This window comes from Prinia subflava, chromosome 19 (genome assembly GCF_021018805.1).
Source record: "Prinia subflava isolate CZ2003 ecotype Zambia chromosome 19, Cam_Psub_1.2, whole genome shotgun sequence".
Classification (NCBI taxonomy): Eukaryota; Metazoa; Chordata; class Aves; order Passeriformes; family Cisticolidae; genus Prinia; species Prinia subflava.
In genome coordinates, this window is record NC_086265.1 from 11676583 (window position 1) to 11697105 (window position 20523).

The window sequence follows — 20523 nt, forward strand, 5'->3', positions numbered from 1 at the left end:
CAAGCCGATTTCTAATCAGGGGAATGTCATTGCTTGAATGGACATCAAAGCTCTTCACACCAACCTGCATGCAAACGTGATCATCCCCCTTGCAGTCTATGTATTTCCTGATGCTTCCTCTGACTACTTTGCAAAAAGTTCCTTTTTATATAGAGAAAGAGGAGCCTGAGATAATATTTCAACATGTCATTTTGTTCTTTCACAGTGTCTACACTCTCCTAGTTTCTCATGAAGTCCTTGCTGTGTGGTTTGTCATTGTTGTGTTGGTTACTGATGAAGCTGAGGATAGCTGGTGAGCTCTGTGCCCCTGCCAGGGCTCTGGGCGTGCTCTGGCAGCAGCTGTGGACAGTAAGAGCTGCGGGAGATGAGTAAAGGACAGCGAGGAAAGCACCAGTAGAAGCTGAAGTCCAAGGACTGGCTCAAACTGGAGTGGGCTGGCTTGGACTCCCCAAGTTGTAGGCTGGGTAATCAGTTATCACATTCAAAGGAAAAGTTCCTGACTGCTACCTTGAGCCCAAATTCAGAAAAGCCTTTTTAAGCCCAACCTGGCCAAGACAGACAATACCTGTGCATCCAGCTGTTGAATTATCAGTTGACTTATCAATTGACTCTTAAACAGTAATGGTCATTAGCTGAAAGTTCAAGTCTGTATCCCTATAATATACAGCAGATGCTAGGAAAGTTTAATGTCAGTTTTAAATCCTGACTGTAAAACCTTTACTTTTATCCATAATTTTCAAAGGGCCTCTCTATCTAGCAGTGTCCAAGATGGTTCTGTTAAAAAGCTTTTACAAGTTATTCAACCAGCTTAGGGGGAATTCCTTCTCCTGGTGGGTGGCTGCCCTTGGTGGCTCCCCAGGCTAGGATGCTGTGTGTCTTTGGAAGAACCCCAGCACTGTCTTGGGCTGTAAGTGAAAGCTGACTTGTGCAGAGGAGCAGTGTTTGAGGACAGCAGCAGTACTAGTTTTCTCTAGTGTTGATGGTTATTAATCAATCCAACAGTGCACAATTATTTGATCTGCAAACAGTAATATCAGCTGTGAGTCTCTGAGGATTACTTTTCAAGATGTGGTTTTGCTTAATACTTCATATGGTAAGGAAATGTGAACAAGCGTCATAAATTTCTCAGTTGAAGGTGTTTTAATTCAGTATCAATTAACCAACTTGTTAAATGCTTCAATTAAAGTTTAACAACCTAGACCAACTGAAATGTAACCACTGTTTGTGTTTGCTTAATCAGTTTATAGACCCCTGATTTCAGGCCACAGTCAGAAAAAAATGCTGGAAGTTGGAATTAATGTTTTCTGCCACATGTACTCGCAGGACTGGCTCTAAGAGTCAGGAAGCCAAGCAAATGTGTGTCATTTCTGACCAAGCCTGTTCCATACTGGCAGGTGCAGATGGCCTCTGTCCTTGCAGGGCTCTGGGAAAAGGCACAGTCCTGACTCACAGGAGTAGCCCCAGAAGTGGCCAAGGTGAGGACCCTGGACACTGGAGGATTCTCTCTGACCTTTGTGCTCCAGCAGGGTGAGCCAGGCCTCTCCCTCTGCCCAGGCAGGCTCCTCAGTCCATCCCTTCTTCCAGCCCTGCATGCTCCCCACTGATCTGATTGCCATCTTCACTCTTCTCTGCTTCACTTCTGTCTCTTGTCCTTCCTCTGGGCCTCACCAAAGGAATGACAGAATATTTTGCCACCATTGTAGTGGTAGCAGCACATTTTGCTTTGACTTTGTGTTCCACTCTTTCCATCTGCCCCTCACTGCTCTCGCAATACTATAGTAGTGAGAAGCATCTCTTCAGTTCCCAGTTCTGTGGAGTCCTACTCTTGTCTTGTCTCAAAATCCTACATACTTCAAAATCTCAGTGTTTTCCAAGAGCAGAGGTAGCTGCTCTTGCCCGTGTCTGCATATTAATGACTTCTAAAATAGCAGCAACCACAAAGAAAAAAAAAGTTTACTTTTATTTTTCATACGTTATAAACTTTGGGTAGTGAAAGAGAGTTCTTGCACAGACTCCTCCTCTGAAAAATAGATCTGCTGCTCCACTCATGCCCAGCATGACAGTAATACACTCCAGGAATGTTTACAGTCTTTTTATTCAAAAATGCTGCATTTTTCTTTAAAATGTAGTTTAAAAATACACTGAAAGAAGCTTTACCTCCTTATTTTGAAAACGTACATGTTCTTTGTTGCAGATATGAGCAGTGCTGTGACTTTCATACAAACAAAGTCAAAAGAAAGAGGTGGCTTGATTATGGCTTTGAGAAGAAACTGGAAGAAAGAAACCAGTGAGGCCAATGCTATGGGAATACACAAACCAGAGCTATGAAAGGCCATATTCAGTGAGGAGTGTTGCCCTGCTCTGTGTCAGGTTAACTCAGAAGAATCAGTGTCACATCTGGGTCTTTGCCAGTGTGCTCTACGGAGACAACAAGGACGTGCTGCAGAGAACATCGTGGTGTGATCTAAAGATCCACATCCCAAACAAGCTGCTGCCATGCCAGCTCCTCACCACAGGTGCAAAACCCTACAAGATGCACCAGCCGTGTCTGTGGGAGCAGGACAAACTGGAGCAGAGAATTACTCGTGCTTTACAACATACGACTGGAAGACAACAAACAAGCCATGAAGAAAACCAGTCCAGAATAAATAGTCTGCAAAACAATGCCCAAAAGTCTGTTGTATAATAAGCCACTTAGCAAGTGCTAGAAGCTTTCTTTCTAATCCATCTGTCACATGTTTTTATAGCTGAAAATAATTAACTGCTCACTATTGCTTAACAAGTAGGGGTCTATTTGAAATCACTTAATAACAGAAACAACGGGAGCACCAAGACAAGGTACTGAAAATTTCATCTGGTGTCTGAAAACAGAATTTAATCGCATTAATTTCTGTGTTAGAAAGCCCAGATTCGGGGGCAAGGAAAGAAGCACTTCTGAGATGGAAGTTGCTGTTTGGAGAAATTCTGAAGACATTTTCTAAAGCATTACATGGTGTTGCATGATGATAAAAGAATAAGGCATCATTCTGTCACTCTCTGATACGGATTCTAAAATATGCATGTGTTACTCAGTACTAAAAGCTGAGAACAGATCATTGAACTTTTGCTCAGATTTATCAGTTCAAGTGTGTTTTCAATATGAACTTAAGAACCTAAGAGTAATACATTGTCCCTAAGTTCTCTCTTTGTGTCCCTGCAAGGGCACATAGCCACTGCTGAACTCACTGCAGAATTCCCCCAGATACCATCTTCCTTCTTCTGCTACAATGTGGTGGTTTTGATCTCCTCAGGGCCTTTATAGAAGCCTGCACGGGTCTTAGTTTTGAAGTTCCTTTTCCTGAACTCCTCCGAGATTTCCAGGAAGGACTTTCCCTTTGTCTCAGGAAGGAAAAACCAAACGTAGAGAGCAGTGCAGATACAGACCACAAGGAATGGGATGTAGCAGAAGTGTGCTAGACTTTTCTGAGGAGGAGGAAAAAACAAGACAGTGTTGGTGACATTCTGTATGATGACAAAAAGGCCACTAATCCCTTTTCCTGCATGGTGTAAAGTCACCCAGGGAGTATTTCTGTGAGTCCTGGGGAGGGCCTCACATGCCTGATGCAACAGCTCCCCAGCATAGATTGGGAAAATGGGCATAGCAAGAACAGGATTTTGAAATGTCTATTTCTGTCTTTCTATGTAATTGTGTAGCATGGGAGGCCTCAGTAGGAAATAAGACAGGAATGTGTATTGTGGAGTTCTGCTCCCTCTGCTTCAGGAATCATCTTAGGGAATGGTGCCAGGGTCTGGTGAAGGGAAATTACATCACAGCTTTAGTTCCAGCTGTTCTCAACTGAGGACAGGTGAGGAATATTGATCGTCCATCCCCCAAATGATTCCACTCCCAACCTCAAATCAGAAATCACCACAGGGAACATGGAAAAGTTTGGTTTAAAGGAGTTCTGGCCACTGTCCTCATAAAGATACTTTTAAATGAAGTGCTGTCTTGCTGCTTGCAATATTCTCTTTCCCTGGTCACTACCAGAGCCTCTTGTACAGGACACTAAAGAGCTGCTTTGCTTTGGGAACGCACCACAATGAATGGAAAAGCTGTTCCAACCAGAAACAGGTTGAACCAGAGCAGGGAGCCACAGATCATGTAAGCAGCTGGTCGGGACATTTGATCAAAAACCTCTGTGGGCAGAACTCCTGTTACACCAGCTGGAAAAAGAAATGGCAAGAAACTTAATGTTGTTGACATTACATTAAAAACAAGAGAACACAACAAGAAAACCCAACATGAAGTATAAGAGGTGAATTTTTAGGTTAAATATTAAGGAGTGGATAATTATTCAAACTTTCTCATGTTAGAATGAACTGCCAGGAAAGGATTTGTAATCCACATTATTCTTCCCAGGACCCAACAGTGAAAAAGGCTTATAATTAATTCAACCCCATGGCACTGTAGGGACTGGGACAAGAAATTATTGCCAACTTGTGTGGCATGTGACACTGGCAGCTTGGTTCTATTCTTACCTGCCTTCCTTCAAACTCATGTGAGCAGAGTCTCACATCTATATATTCACCATGCAAACATCCACAACATCCTGGGTATTGCCCACCCCCAGAAATTAGTGGATTCTGCCACAGAAAGGTACATTAGTAGACTAACAAACAGATGTGTAAATTGTACTTCCAGGTATCTGCAAGAAAATAATCAGATGGCATATCCAACAATTTCTAGGATTAAAGTGAAGCATTAGAAATGCTGGTTTACAGCCCTAATGGACCGGGCAGCAAATCAAAAGCTTGTCATTTATTTAAGCCAAGAATCACTTCCAAGTGCCTTGGCCTAACAGCCAAGATGACTGTGAGGGGGAATATGAGAGAGAGAGACACGGGCACAGCCTGGCCCTGCACAGCCCTGACTCACCAGGGGCACACAAACCCCACTGAACCAAACACCACCAGCAGAAACTGCCTCGTTCCTTTGAGTATGCTGCAGCCAAAGAGGGTCTGAGAGTTTCCATAAGATGCCTGCACACATCTCCAAACCCCTGCAGTACCCAGAAGTTTCACTGAAAACGCTGAGGGAACTGACCTGGTCCGATTCCAAAGCTCAGGATATAGGCGAAAATGCAGGCCATGCTGAGATAAGGCATCCAGCTAATCTGAGTCTACAGCCACAGAGACCAATGGAAAACCAGTGAGGGCACTTATTTGCCACCACTGAACACCCCAGTCATACAAAAGGCAAAGCCCAACTCCATTCCACTTAAATAATTAAGTAAAGTTTGTTACCTGCTGGCTCAGAGCGACCATGAAGACAATGGCCCATCCTGCCATGAAGATATATCCCCCCAGCAGCAGCGGCCTCCGGCCAGCGTAGTCTATAATCATGTTCTGCACAAAGTAACAGGGAAATAAAGCAAGATATTTAACCTCTGTTTATATTTCCTGCCTCTTTCCTCTTTACCTTTCAATACTGCGTGCCCAGTTCGCTCTACAATAACTTTCAGGATGTTGTCTGCTTCATAGCAAAAAAAAAAAACAAACCCTCAAAGAAAGTTCTGGTGGCAAGAGTCAGACAAGAAGGGTGTTCAGGGGAGATGAGAATGTCCCAGCTGCACCTAAACTCTGCCACCATCCATACAAACACAAAGCAAGGGTTACACTTGGTAGAGATTTCAGACAGTGATGGCAGTGCAATGTCTGACTAAATTCCTCTGCATTAACCCGCCTGGCTGGGGGTGCTGACAGACAGCCTGGCTCCTGGGCCTGAAGGGCTTCCCCAGCATGAAAAGCAGTGTAACCCCCAAATTTGTAATGAACAGAGGCTGCCTGTCACCAGAGTGCATCGAGAGTCTCACACAAGTGACAGACGTGAGCAGCTCACAGCTTCCCGTGCCGATTACGACGTAGGGGATCTTGTCCTGAGGAATTCCAGCCTCTTTGAACACATAAGCTGCATAAAAATACATCTGTGAAGAGAAGAAAGGAGAAAGTGGTAAGGGAAGACATCTGAACATACATGGCATTGTTTTTCCTGAGGGACCATGCAGAGTGACTAACACACTGTCACACAGGCTATTTTGACAGCATCCTTCTGAATCTTCCCATAACGCACAGGTGTATTTTGGGAACCAAACATCTGACATTTGAAGATCTCCACAGGCAGAGAGACACTACTCGTTCCTCTCCTGCAGCCAGAATGCTGAGCCCAAGAGCTCCCACCCTGGGGATGCCGGCTGCTTACCGAGTCATTCCCGCAGAGCTGCATGGCGCTGCTCAGCACAACGATGCTCACCAGCTGCCACCTCAGAGCTGGATTCTGGAACAGCTCCCACGGGTTCTTTGCTCTCTGCCCTTTAACAGCAGCCTGCTCTGCCAGCATCTCCTCCAGCTCTGCACTCAGGTCGCTGGTGCCTCTGAGCTTCCGCAGTGCTGCGGGGACAAGGGAACCTCTTAGTGCTGGGCTGTCTCTCCAGTTTCCTGCTCTGCAGGGTGGGCGATCGAGCAGCAGGCGATGGCTGCAGAAAGCTGACAGAGCCTGTGATCATGCTGTGACCTTCCCAGAGTTGATCAGCTGTGGTGCAGCCACTTGGAAGATTTGGGGGAAAGGGAATGCAAATCCCTCACCATTCTTTGACAACTGAGTATTTCCCAACAGTGCCGTTTTAGCAGCCATGCTTCTGACTCAGATCTCAAGAGCCTTCCCTGGGAAATGCAGGCAATTAAGATGTTCTTGGTACACAGCACATATTTCCCACAAAATAACTCCAGCCACTCTGCATATGAGGATTTGTATGCCACAAATCTAAGTAAATCCTTTAATATGAATTGGCTTCAGATTTGATCCTGAGCTCTTCAACCAGCATTTATTTCACTTCATAGTTACAAAACATTTGCCATTGTGAACACAAGTCTTACCTTTTAACCCTATTACTGTACCAAATACCTCTATTGTAGGAAGATGCCTTTCAAGTACCTCAATAGATCAAATATATTTAAGATTATAGAATGTTCTTTAGTTTGGAAGGAGGAAGCGACCATACTTACAGCTTGATATGAAACTTCCTACAGGTAAAATTTGTGACACCATTCCAAAAATGTTGGGGCCAAATTCTCACATGTTCCATGAGGAGCTAACAGTCACCCTGAACTCACCAGAGATGCAGGATTCTTTGTCTCCACGGTCAATCAAGAGATATCTGGGACTTTCAGGGAACCAGGGCAGAGCTGTGAGCTGGATCAGGGCAGGAACCACATTGCTTGCTAAAAGGAATGGCCAGCTCTCCTCCCCTCCTAGGAGCTCCCTAGAAACAAAAAAACACAATTTACACAGCAGTTTTACAACCTGGGGGTTGTAAAAGGAGGGAGGGAGGGAGGGAGGGAGGGAGGGAGGGAAGGAAGGAAGGAAGGAAGGAAGGAAGGAAGGAAGGAAGGAAGGAAGGAAGGAAGGAAGGAAGGAAGGAAGGAAGGAAGGAAGGAAGGAAGGAAGGAAGGAAGGAAGGAAGGAAGGAAGGAAGGAAGGAAGGAAGGAAGGAAGGAAGGAAGGAAGGAAGGAAGGAAGGAAGGAAGGAAGGAAGGAAGGAAGGAAGGAAGGAAGGAAGGAAGGAAGGAAGGAAGGAAGGAAGGAAGGAAGGAAGGAAGGAAGGAAGGAAGGAAGGAAGGAAGGAAGGAAGGAAGGAAGGAAGGAAGGAAGGAAGGAAGGAAGGAAGGAAGGAAGGAAGGAAGGAAGGAAGGAAGGAAGGAAGGAAGGAAGGAAGGAAGGAAGGAAGGAAGGAAGGAAGGAAGGATTTAATAAATGGGCTGCTTGCTTTGCATTACCTGAGTCCAACAACCTGCCCCAGCACCAGCCCCAGGGCTGTAAATGATGCAGAGGTCAAGGCCACAGCTCCTCTGAGCTTCTTTGGGGCACTCTCTGCCAGGTACATGGGCTGAATGTTCATGCTCACACCTGGGCAAGGCAGACAAATGGTGAGCTCAGCTTTGGGCAGAGGAGACAAGAACAAATGCAGTCAGCCACCTCTCGAGGTTGCCACCTGCACTCTTCTGTTGCAGTTCATGTGATAACTAATTTACCAGTGCTTGTAATTTACCTAAACCTTCCATTTCACCCCTGTCCCTTGTGTAACTAAACACACATTTCAGTATTCATCACTAGCACTGGATCATGAAACTGAAACCTATCAGGGCCTCAGTCCTATGATCTTTTCAGCACCAAATCCAAGGTTATATGCAATGTTTCCCTCAACTTCCCCTTTTTGAGGGGAATATCCTATTTTAAGTCCCTTATATTGGTAATTTCCTGGGATGAACTTCCACAAAAGCTTTTGTGCTGGTGCTCATGCTGGTGACTGACTGACATTCTTACAAGCAGATAGGGATCCATTTTCAGCTCACATTTTCCCCGTGTACAGAGATGCTTATGTGTAGTACACAAAACCCCCCTGTCTGTGTAGGCTTTAAAAGAAAGCCCTGAGAAGCAAAGTATAAAATCTGTATATACAGCTTCTTAATTCACTTCCATTGACAGGACTAAAGGATTAATTGCTTCAATATCCTGCATAATTCCTACTTATATTTCTTCTATTTGTTACCACCTTCACCCTTTTGTATTTCTCGTGTTGCCGTACCTGCATTCACGCCAGTAAAAAACCTGCTGAGCATAATCATTTCAAAGGATTTGGCCATCCTGCTGAACCCCGACAAGGCTGCAGCTATGATCACAAAGACATTGTTCAGCAGCAGGGACATCTTCCTTCCGAGAGAAAAGACAGTTGTGAGTGCGTGTGTCAGGTCCAGCTCTCAGCTCAAACCCTTCCCGTGGCAGGGGCCTCCTGCCAGGCCTGGGAGCTCCAGGTGGGCTCAGCCCCCCCAGGACATCCTGGTTCATCCACGCCCTGCAGGAGGTGTCCGTGTGTCCCAGGCTGTCCCTGCAGGGCTACCCTGGGCTCTCTGAGGCACCCCCAGCTTGTCCCCTGCATTCAGGGCTCTTGTGCTCACATGCAGTTTCCATTGGAATGGAGAGGGATATCCCTGCAGGGAGCCGTGAGCATCTTGGGCTGAAAATGCAAATTTGTTGAAACATTTTTCATGTAATAGTGTAATCATTGTGAAACTTTGTCAGAAAGTCTTCATGTGTCCCAGGAGAAATTTCTGCCAAAAACCAGGGGGAAAAAGAGAGCTCTACTGACCCATATTATTGCCAGAAATTCTCTCTGGTCCCTGCTCACTGCCTTCTTACCAGTCAGTCTTTGTTTCTCTTATTTATGATGGAATATGATTTTATTCCAAGGTAGTACAGGATGAAGTCTCAAAAATTTTAATGGATTAAGAAAGCCTTATCCTTTCGGGTCTTCATAACCATGAAACTAGTAAGTGATGGGACCCCAAACCATAGTGGGGTCTCCTTCATCATATAAGAGGAGCAAACTAAAGTGATAGCACATAGAGGAAAATCTTGGGGTCAAGAGACAGGGAGGCAAAATCTAATTTCCATTAGTTTATGTTGGTAATACTGGTTTGGTTTCTTGGATTTTTTTCTGAAGAAGACTGGGTATAGAGCTGTGTGAAAGATAAATGAGGTAAGTTAGATACTTTTCAGAGACTCAAGTACAGATTAAAAAAATCCCAATGTGGAGATTTAATGCATAATTCCTGAAATATTTCAGACCAAAATGTGGATACACAGCCTGTGAGACAGGAGGAGCTGGGATACAACCACTGCTCTTTGCAAGCACCCTCTGTTTTTCCAGTGTCCTTCCCACAGTTTATTTTGAAGAAAAATCCCCAGTCTGATCCATTGTGATTTCCCATTGAGAAGCACAGCAGAAAACTGGGCACAAAAATGACAGAGGTTATGTAGGTGGGTACTTGATAAAGAGTTGAGCTGAAATCCTTGTAGCACCTCAGATGGGCTGGAATGTGATGACAAAGTAATGTGGGGAAAAACCTGTTCCTGTTGAGTTTGAGATATGAAATACTGTCTTGTCAGGTAGTTTCCAGCCAACCCAGAGTGTTTATAGCAGACTGATCTGTGATACAAAAAGTATTTTCATTATTTTTAACCATGGTGGGTATTCTGCTGCAGGGCTCCTAATTCCTCTTGGACCAAGGGAAGCTGAAAAGTTTAAATTAACCTCCAGCACCTCTTACCTGCCCAGCATGATGGCCATGGGACCAGCAACCACAGCCCCAGTGAGGCCTCCCAGGGGGTAGGCAGAGACCGTGAAGGACCAGAGCAGCAGGATCACGTTGCTCTCCAGGGGAGCTCCCACGCGCTCCAGCCAGGTCGTGTTCATGAACATCTGGATGTACTGAGAGAGGAGGACACAGCTGCAGAGCACCAGGGAGGTGAAGGGCATGGAGAGAGGCTCCCTTATTAATATATCTATTTATCCTCTGTTTATGCCTCCAATATCCTCCTTAGATGTGTTTTTAGCAAAGAGTTTAGGGTGTAAAACTGTTGCAGTTGGTTTATATCTCTATGTAGTTATTTTTGATAATTTAAAAATTTATTTTATGGGTCTCCCTTTCAATCTAAGGGCAAAAAATCGACTTCAAATGATGCAGGTTGGAAACTTCTGGAATTAGATTTTGCTAAAGCAGTTGAAACAAAGCTTCTGAATAAACTCTTGTGAAACTAGGTCCTACTCAAGGGTGGCTTTTGACAACAAAGTCCTGTATTCCAGATGTGACTTATACAGAAAGAACAACCCAGCCTTGCTTTCTGTCCCTCAGCAGCAGCAGCAGCCTGCAGATTTCCAGTGGCACACCAGTGTTCACAGCCCAGCAGGGAAGGGTCAGGCAAAGGGGACCAGCAGCACTTACTGAGGCTGGGGCATTGATGATGGAGATGTTGTAACCGTACTGGAAAGTGCCTCCAATCCCAGCAGCACATATTGTCAGGATCAGGATCTTGTTCTGAAGCTGAAGAAAAGGGGCAGACAATGGATGGCTTCCTTGCACAGAATATAATGACTCAACAGACATTCAGACTTTGAGCTGGGGGATTTTCCCACAGCCGTGTGTGCCCAGTGCATTGGGATTTCTTGGTGTGCTATTATTTCTATCCTTTCATGATCATAACACATATTTTAGATTAGAGTGTCATTCCTGTTATGCTGCACTGTACAGAGCAGACAGTGTTTAGCAGTCTATAATTGTGTATCCAGCATTATGATACAGGTGAAATCTGTGGCACACAGTGGGTTCCTATGCCATGTTCAGGTCTCCTAGAGGACATTTCTTCACAAGTATTGCCCCTTGCTCATATTGCCAAGGAAGCAAGGAGCAATCCTTGTGAGGAAATGTCCTCAAGGACGCTGCTGAGCCTTGGGAAGCACGGGCAGGGGCATGGGCTGCCTCATGCAGCATCACAGGATCGGGTGTTGGTGTAAAAGTGATGGCTCCTGACTTTTTGAAGGGTGCAGAACAAGCTGTCCTGGCTGGCCCAGCTCAGCAGCTGACAGCTCACTGGCAAGCTGACAAGCAAAAACATACAGCTTTTTCCCACTGTTTTGTGCCTCTGCCTTTCCCCATCTGTAGGTGAAATCCTGTGACAGGCAAGATGTGCCCTGAGGGAGTCTTGGGACTGAGAGCTCTGTTCCACACCTCAAGACCACTGTGAGCATGCTGGGGGTCCCTGGTCTTTAACCTGACACTGCCTGCACAATGTTCTGGGTGGCCCAAGGCCAGGATGGCCTTTGCCAGCCCCTGCTTAAAAACCCCTCCCTCTGGGAAAGCTCCAGTGTAACTTTAAGAGCCCACGCTCAGGCTCGGCTCTTTGCCAGGCAGTGCAGGGCACCTCAGGCCAGATTGTGTTTTGCTACATGAACATGACCCCAGTGACCCTGAGAACTTAAATAACCCAACGCTGAGGACCTCCTTCTGCTTTACCTACTCAGTTTCTTCTTACAGAGCCATCCACCAAAGAAATGGAAATTTTGGTCTAGTCTCACAATAGCTCTAAAATCACAAATTCAAATAATCTTGGCTTGTTTTCCTTTCCTCAAAGTGTCTCCTTCTAAATAGCTTCCATACCAGCCCAGGACAGGAATGTTCTCCCAGAACAGAAATAAAGCCAGACTATCCCAAGCCTGCAGCAAGAGGAGACTGAGCCCTCCTGTCCCAGCTAGCAGCAGATGCATTTCACTTGCACTTTCCATGGCTGCACCACTTCCCTCTCTTCTTACTAAGAACTGAGCTAAGGATTGGGCACCTGAAATCTCTGCTATTCCTACGTATTCTCCTTCTCCAGGTGAGAGAGTTTCTTCTCCCTACAATAGCATATTTCTTTGTCATTTACAATGTCTAGGAATATACCACTCCTTCTGCTCCTTTCCCTACTTTCATTATAGAGCACATTCCCTATAAAATCGTGTATCACAGAGCTCTTTTGTGATCAGCAGCTAAAGCAGAAGGGTTTGTTTCTCCCTTCAGGGGCCAGCAAACCCCTCTGTGCTCAGAGCTGAGCTGTATTTACAGAATGACCTTCCCAAGCCTTCCGTAACGCCCGGCTTGTGCATTCTTCCCAGCCTCTGTGGTGGTGTGCAGCTGCCAGGAGAGCCATTAGTCTGTCAGCTTCATCCCAAGGACTGGCATGAATTGCAAAAATAATTCTATGCAACCCTGACAGTATTTACACAGCCTTATAAAAATTCAATTTTAAAAAATCAGTTAAAAATAATAGTAAAATAGATGTTTTACCAGTCTCTGCAGCTTGTTCATCCTCTTTCGTAGGTTTTCCTCTGTCTGCCAATGCCTCTGGTACTCTCACGGTGCTCTAAAGGATTATTTAAATCTCCAGCATAGGAATGTGTATTTAGTCACCTATTACGCTAGGATAAGACACTTGATTTGGCAGGTGCTTTGCCAGCTGATTTACATTCCCAAAACTGAGCTGCATGTTCATTAGCAAGACAGTTCAGCTCATTTTGTTGAAACCCCTTGACAGTCCAGGGAAATGATTCTCCAATACCCAGATCTGTCTAAACCCTCTTGAAGGCCAGTGTGCTTTTCAACACCAATTCCCTCTCAGAGCATCTGGCACAGCTACCAATATCACTTCTCTGGTTAAGTGTGATCAAAGCAGAAGTGAACTACAGTCTTTCCTGATTGCATTTGTCCTGAACACAGGATCTGAAAGACAAACCAGACTGTTTCCCTTGGTCCCGTCAGTGACAGGAATGAATGAAGCCCAAGCCTTTCAAGCCTGGCTATCCAAGGCCTTTCCCTGTGCTCCTGTCTGTGTCCTGGTGACAGACAGGCAATGCAGCTGTTCCTGAAAAGGCTGTGCACTGTCTTGGTTTGGAAGGACAGGTATCTGTCAGGGAAAACTGGAGTTTCTCTTGGAATGGAGAATGTAAAACCCCCTCTCTCCAAATTATTATAATTTTGCAATTAGGAGCTTTCAGGCAAAAAAAAAATGGGAATAGGAATAACAGTTCTTTACTAGGAATATTAAAATGCAAATGCAGTAATATAAAAAACCCCAAGCAAGCAAACAAGCAGAAGTCCTAGAAAACCCTGACAGAGTCAGTAATATGACCTGACACCCTGTTCAGGGTGTTGGAAGCAGCCCAAATAAATCCTCCTGCAGTGACAGATGTGGTTCTGTTGGAGCAGAGATGATCCTGCAGACAGGTTCAGTGGTGGTGGGATGGGTCCAGTCTTCCTCTGGGAATCCAGTGGCAAAGAGGAATGTCTGGGGTCCCTGTGTCCCCATTTTTATCTGGGTAGGAATGGTTGGCTCCTCCCCACTGGGTGTTCCATCTCCCAATGGATGATGGAATGTGTCAGTCACTGTGAGCCTCAATGGCCCATGAACAGAAGATATCCCCGAGGGTGGGCAGTGGTGACAGAGATCACAAACACTGCCCCACCTGGTTTAACAGCTGGGCTGTGATCAGAAGGCATCTGCCCTCCTCCCCCTGGAGTTACAAGAGATAAAGAAAAAAAAGGAAACTGCTTTTATAGAGATGAAATAGAATACACTTTTTTTTTGGTCACATAACCCAAGACATGCACGAAGGCACAGAAGGCTTCCCCTGCACAGCTTGGCACAGAGCAAACAGCCACACTTGGAGCACTGGATCCTGTCAGGCACAGAAGGCAGTAGAGACATCCTTGCTTCTTTCTATAGAACAGAAAGGCACTCCCTGGCAGTGGGAAATGCTGAATCCTTATGAATCCTAGAGATGGAGATGGAGGCATATTGCACTGCCAGCAGTAACATTAAAGTTGCTGCTTCACAAAACATCTGGCCCTCCGTAGTTGTCATCATTTTAACATCCTTTCACCCTGCAGGGTGAGATTTGTGAGGGCCCTGACAGATATCAGAGAGTTTGAAATAACTGAAATGTTTTTGAATGTCTCTTTGTCCCTGTTCAGGTTTCACTGCTCCTGAACAGAACTATGAACCTGTTCCACATCACAGAGGTATTCTCTGGTGAATGTGGTGCTGCATCAGCTGCAGCCACTAAGTGGCAGGAGAAGTACAAAATTTGCTGTGTTAGGCTGTGAGTCCAACATGCCAGCACTGTGCTGCCTGTGGCGTGTGGCAGGGGTTAGATGAGTGCTTCCAACAGCTTCCCAAACAAGAACTTGTCAACTGGGAAACAGTGTTCCAGTCAACAGGCACTGATGGGTTGTTTGGGCAGCATACATCAAGGACAGTAATTCATTCCAAAAGGAAAGCTCCAGTTTCCTCACGGCTGTCTGCTCTGAGCCTGTGCCGTTTGCCAGAGGTGGGGGAACTCCTGTGGGTAGCAGTGAGGTGCTGGGGACTGTGGCACAGGCTGTTCACCAGCCTGGTCCAGAGGGGGCAGAAACAGGACGTTGCTGTGGCAAGATCTGTGTGCAGCTGGCTAGCTGGAGTTACAGGAAGCTGTCCTCTAGCTTTTCTAGCAACAGCTGCCTTGATGAGGAGTGAAGGGACAGATTTTTTGGTGTTCACAGCATCTACATTACTCGTGCTTTGGTGCTGAGAGAGGTTGTGTTTCCAACTGGCCTTTTGCTGCACCTTAAAACTTCCAGCTTTCCCAATGCTTCATCCTTGTTGTCAGAGTTTCAGAGTTGCAGCTGTAGGTGAGGAATGCCCGGGGTCGGGGTCTGTCACCAGGGTGTCACCCCTGCTCTGCATCACTCAGACTGCGGCGCTGGAAGCCTTCACATAAACCCAGCAGGTTTCCAGCAGCACTGCGGGGACCCACCACCCTCTCCCTTCAAATACTCTACACTGGACTCAAACCTGCCATAACCAGGGGGAAATGTGATGCCATGAGCATGGCAGAGGAGGTATGTGGAGAAGGTGATGGCAGTCTCTGCCTGCAGTTGTCGACCGCAGGAATAAGTGGTAATCCTGCCATTAGGAAAGACCATCAACACACGCTCTTTGATCTGTCACGAACTGAGAGGTTCCAATGTTTTAGTGTGTTTTCACACCAGAATCATCTGGACCAACTTCAAGGGAGAAAAGGGGCCTCATTTCCATCTGTGAGGCTTGGATCTACAGGATGAATTCTCCCTACAAACGCTACACTGTAAATTGCAGAAGAGATTTGGAGCGGCTCCCTGGCTCGTTGCTGGTTTTCCCAAGCTCTAGCCTGGGTATTTCTGCAATCCCTTCTCACTTTCCTGTAAGGACCATCACTGTAAGATACAAAATTCCTCTGTTTGCTTGTCCTGAGTCTTGCAGAACTGACTCAGAATACAGAAAACAAATAGTAAGGTCTGCAAACAGGCAGCTTTCTCATGAAACATGCAGCAGGATTGCTGATGTCGTGGTGAAAGCAATGTTTATGGAACTTAGTTGTAGAAATGGATATTTCTTTGTAGGAAATGAGTGCCCTGCTGTGACGCCATTATTCTCAGTTCCAGCAGTTCACTAATGTTCTTTATAAAAACCCCACGATTTGTGTAAGTTCAAGATGCTGTATAAGGACTTCAGGAAATGAGCTTCATCACAGAGGTTTCTCAGGGCAGGCACCCAATGCTGACAGAGCTTCTGCTGCCACACAGAGTCCCTGGGACGCCTTCCAGAGCAGTGGAGATCCGTGGGAGCTGAGTCCTTTGAGGACACGAGGGCTGAGACAGCCAAGGGAACTTGCTGCTTTCCCCTGCTAGCTGGGATTTTCGGATGCCAGAAGAACAGCTGAATGCTCTGTGTGTTGCATCAGCAGTCTGCATTTTCCTTCACCTGATAAGCACTAGAGCTTCTCTGGGAAAACTGAGAAAACCCGGAATCCTAAAAATAATGGAAATACCTTTTTTTCCAGTCCATTGTGAGCTGTAGGTCATGCTGTGGCTGAGCCATTTCTTTTCCTTCCATCTCTGTATCAGACACTGATACAGGCAGTTAGTTTGAATTGAGTGACCTCAAGGCCAGAGGGAACAAAGTCCTTGCCTGAACAAAACCTCTGCTTCTGTGTGAGGGAAGAGCATTTAGACTCTACCAAACGGCATCAAATGTTGCTGAATGTTCCCTTCTGAGGAGAGGGAAATGTGTGCAGCAGTGTCAGAGTGACAGGCTCATCCTGCTCTTTCATTTAACAGTCCCTTCAGACAGAGCTTTTGATTAGAGCTGTGCCCTGGCTTATTGAGGGGCAGCTGGACTGGGACACATAGTCCTGCCTCTGTACAGTACAAATACCAAAAAAAGTACAAATACCTTTTCTGACTTCTTGTAGGGGTCTCCAGCAGCTGACAGCATGCTCAGTTGATGTGCTGCTATTGTGAGCTGAGCATAAACCTCTTTTTTTAAGACACAAGCATTGTTTTCCAGTTCTCTTGTTCATTTGGCCACAGTGCTTATGAAATGGATGTTACAAAATAAAGGCCCCTGAAAGATATTCCCAGCTGTGGGAGGTGACCTGTGGTGTAGGGGACAGATCACAAGGCAGAAGAATTTAACAAGAGTTACTAAACACTGGAGAAAAATAACTATGCAAAGAAACAGACATTTTCTTGTTTGAGGTCTTCAACTCATGATCAGAAGCTGTTTTGGAAGAGGTGCTTTATTTGGATATGTGATGAGGCTCTGCTCAAGGAGATTTAAATAAAATCTTCTTTCTCATGATATGCCAGATGCAAAGCTGTATTTTTGAACTAAAAACCATAGGAAATAAAAATAACATTAACTGTGATTTACAGCAAGCCCTGTGCAAACCACATGTCCTTGGAGGGCTGAACTCTGAGTGCTATCTTTAGTTTCTTTCTAACAAACAAACAAACTTAAAAATCCATCCAATTCTGTATGATTCACTTTCTCCTGACTTTGGTCATCACACTCCAGTGTTAGCTGATGTGGAACAAGAAATCCTTCAATGAAGGAGAAAGAATGTATATATGGCAATTCTACATGGAAAAGTAAACATTTCAAGTGCCTCAAGCGGTTATGATTGCCCAGCTGATCCATGCGCAGCAGCTCCACGGAGCTCTTGGCACCTCTTGTCCATGCCCCCGAGGACTGAGTGTGGGAGCTGAAATAACCCTCCAGAAGGGTGCTCCTGGCTGGTGTGGCTCACTGTTCCTAGTGCCAGAGCATCGGGCAGGTACAGACCTCTTCTACACCGAGGCTGCCTGGGGTCTCAGGCATGGGGAGCGCTGTGGGTGAGACCTTGGACACAACTGGCACAGTCTCACCCTGGCAGGGGGAGCCTCCCAGAGTGGGAGTGGGGCTATCTTTGGTTTCAGATGAAGGAAAGATTTGGGACTGTAAGCAGGGGGTGGAGCATTACCCCACGCAAGGGGGGGTTACATGGCCAAGGAGTGAACGCTCTCCCTTGAGTACCCGCCAGCCCAGCTGGGGGAGATGCCTGTGCAACACCAGGCCAGGTATGGCTTGTCACAGCAGCACTCGTTGCCAAACACCATCGGATGAAGTTACAAACCAAATGCCGGTGGTGTCGAAGAGCAGAGGGCACATGTCACCGGCTGGGCACTCACACGTGCGTGCCTGGGGCTGTTTTCCTGCCCCATCAGCTGCCAAGGGCGCCAGCGCTCGTTAGGGGCTGTGCTGACACGGCACAGCTCCTTTCATCCTGCGACCCCGGGGACTGCTGCCCCGGGCAAATGGGAGCTGCCGCCTTTAAACAAAGCAGCTGTTTATTCTTGAAACAATTAGAGACGGCAGTTAGGTCTTGAACTCGTTACTGAGCCCAAAACAATTATGATAAAAACAAGTTCCAGATGGACTCAAAAGGAGTTGTTTTTGTCTTTACTGAATTAGAATGGGTTCCATGTCTTCAAGTTCCTCTGGTATTTATGGACAGGAAACATGAATTACACACAATAATTTACTACAAACAAAAGAGATGACTGCTGCAACAGCCCATTTATCTTTGCTCATGTGCCTTCTTGAGGTTTATGTGCTGTTTAAGTCATGGGGAGAGTTAATAGGTTTTTTTCTGTTTTCTAACGCTGCAGTTTTGGTTTGCAGAAACTGAGACAGGAAGCTGTTGAATTTGTGCTTCAAGTTACTGTCACTGAGCCTGCAGATGCACAATGAGTAAATATTGTCTGGCAAAGAGATACCACCATGTTTCAGTTCTTCCTTTGAAGGACCTGTGCAAAGGTTACAGTTTGGAGTCCTAATTAGGTCCTCTGGCTGCTCCAAGAGCGTGCAGACAGAGACCTTTTTCAAAGCCTGTCCAAAATGAACTAAATTCTGGGCTTCACACATATTTGTAGGGGAACTTTGAGTTTCTGACATCTTGGGCTCTGAAGCTGATGCGGCACACTGACAGCAACTGAACTGATCCCAAAAGGAAGGGGAGCCCAGCAGATGGCAGGAAGCAATAGCACATCACTGTGCTGCATCTGCTTTGAGTCCCCAGGCAGGGGCAGGACAAGGCAGGAGGAGATCAGTGAAAAAACTCCTGGGCAGCATTTTTCTGGCAGTCCCTCTTACCTTCTTGCAGCTGAGACTGAGTTTGGCTGTGTTTTTTTCCAGGCTTTCAGTAAGATTTCATGGTTTTATAAAAGGCCACATGTCAGCATCACTATGAAGGTGTGTGTGAACCCAAATATGTGGCTGGGCTGATGGGAACTTACGGAAGGCCATAGATCCCAAACCCCATAAAATGTGACACAGATTGTAATAAAGACTAAAGCTGCCCTGGTGTACTGTAGTGCATGAAGTCAGCTTGGCTGAGCTCCACAGGGAGTGAGATCATGGGCAGAAAGCAGCCTGGGAACTCAGGGTGACACGGAGATTTGTTTGGCCTCTCCCAGTGGGAGCTGGTGGGTTCCCGATGCATTCCATCAGTTCACCCCTTCCCCCATAAACCTTAGAAAACAGGCCTTAAGTAGAAGCCTGGACAAATGGAGCTCTCCAGTTTTGACTAAAAAGAGGAAGGAGAGGGGGAGAGGAGAGGAGAGGAGAGGAGAGGAGAGGAGAGGAGAGGAGAGGAGAGGAGAGGAGAGGAGAGGAGAGGAGAGGAGAGGAGAGGAGAGGAGAGGAGAGGAGAGGAGAGGAGAGGAGAGGAGAGGAGAGGAGAGGAGAGGAGAGGAGAGGAGAGGAGAGGAGAGGAGAGGAGAGGAGAGGAGAGGAGAGGAGAGGAGAGGAGAGGAGAGGAGAGGAGATTCGAGGAGAGAAGAGAAGAGAAGAGAAGAGAAGAGAAGAGAAGAGAAGAGAAGAGAAGAGAAGAGAAGAGAAGAGAAGAGAAGAGAAGAGAAGAGAAGAGAAGAGAAGAGAAGAGAAGAGAAGAGAAGAGAAGAGAAGAGAAGAGAAGAGAAGAGAAGAGAAGAGGATTTTTTTTTTTTTTTTTTTTTTTTAGATTTTATGCAATGTCTGATTTGCACACAGTCTTTCACAGAGAGTAAGTGGGATTGATAATTTGGATTCTCATCTCTGGAGCTACTGAAGGCCTCCTTTCAGCAAAGAGGCTCTCAATATTCATCTCCTAGCCTTGGTTCAAGTAAGGAAGGGGCAGGAATCATGGTGCTTCAATTCAGCTTCTGTCTGGTGTCCACAGGCAGCAAGAGCAGATAGGAAATCTCTAATTCCCCACCCAAAGGAACAGGACATTTATTAATTTATTTCATTCATTATTCATTTATTGACTGTCAGTTCTTCAACTCAGTTGCCCATTCTGCTGGGTTGGGAAGTCTGCAGCTCAGGGCTGAGCTGCAGCAGTGCAGCATTTGGGCTGAAACAGCCACATGAGTAAGGGCAGCCCTTTGCAGAGCTCCTGGCCCGAGGAGTTTCCCTGCAAGCTCAGCTCTTCTCAACTGCCAGAGCTCTCACATCCATCCCAGCTCCCACCAAAAGCCTGTGCTCACACAGCCAAGCCTACGGACATTGCTGCACTTTGGGGTCCAAGTTCCTCGCTCAGCTCCATTCCCGGATCCCTAATGCAGACCTTACTTCTCCCCCAGCCATCGGAGATGCTGTCAGTGCCCAGGGCACTCCGGAGCCCATTCTCTGCTCTGACAGACCCCACTGGTCTCTTGTCTCCTCCCCTCTCTCCCCCGTTGTGTTCCTTTAACCTCATGTCCATCATCTTCCATCTGGGTTTTGTATTTCATCAAAGA

At 46.2% G+C, this 20523-nt stretch overlaps 1 protein-coding gene across 1 annotated transcript; it reads right to left on the minus strand.

Annotated features, from left to right (window-relative positions):
* Positions 1-1891: 1891 nt before the first annotated feature.
* On the minus strand, positions 1892-12778 carry LOC134560288 (solute carrier family 2, facilitated glucose transporter member 11-like). Its single transcript, XM_063416129.1, has 12 exons — positions 12697-12778; positions 10819-10917; positions 10144-10304; positions 8622-8746; positions 7813-7942; positions 7150-7298; positions 6239-6426; positions 5853-5963; positions 5284-5385; positions 5084-5159; positions 4076-4203; positions 1892-3462 (listed from the first exon to the last, which is right to left on the minus strand). The coding sequence occupies exons 1-12, from the start codon at positions 12715-12717 to the stop codon at positions 3262-3264; spliced, it is 1491 nt and encodes a 496-aa protein (XP_063272199.1). The 5' UTR covers positions 12718-12778; the 3' UTR covers positions 1892-3261.
* Positions 12779-20523: the final 7745 nt, after the last annotated feature.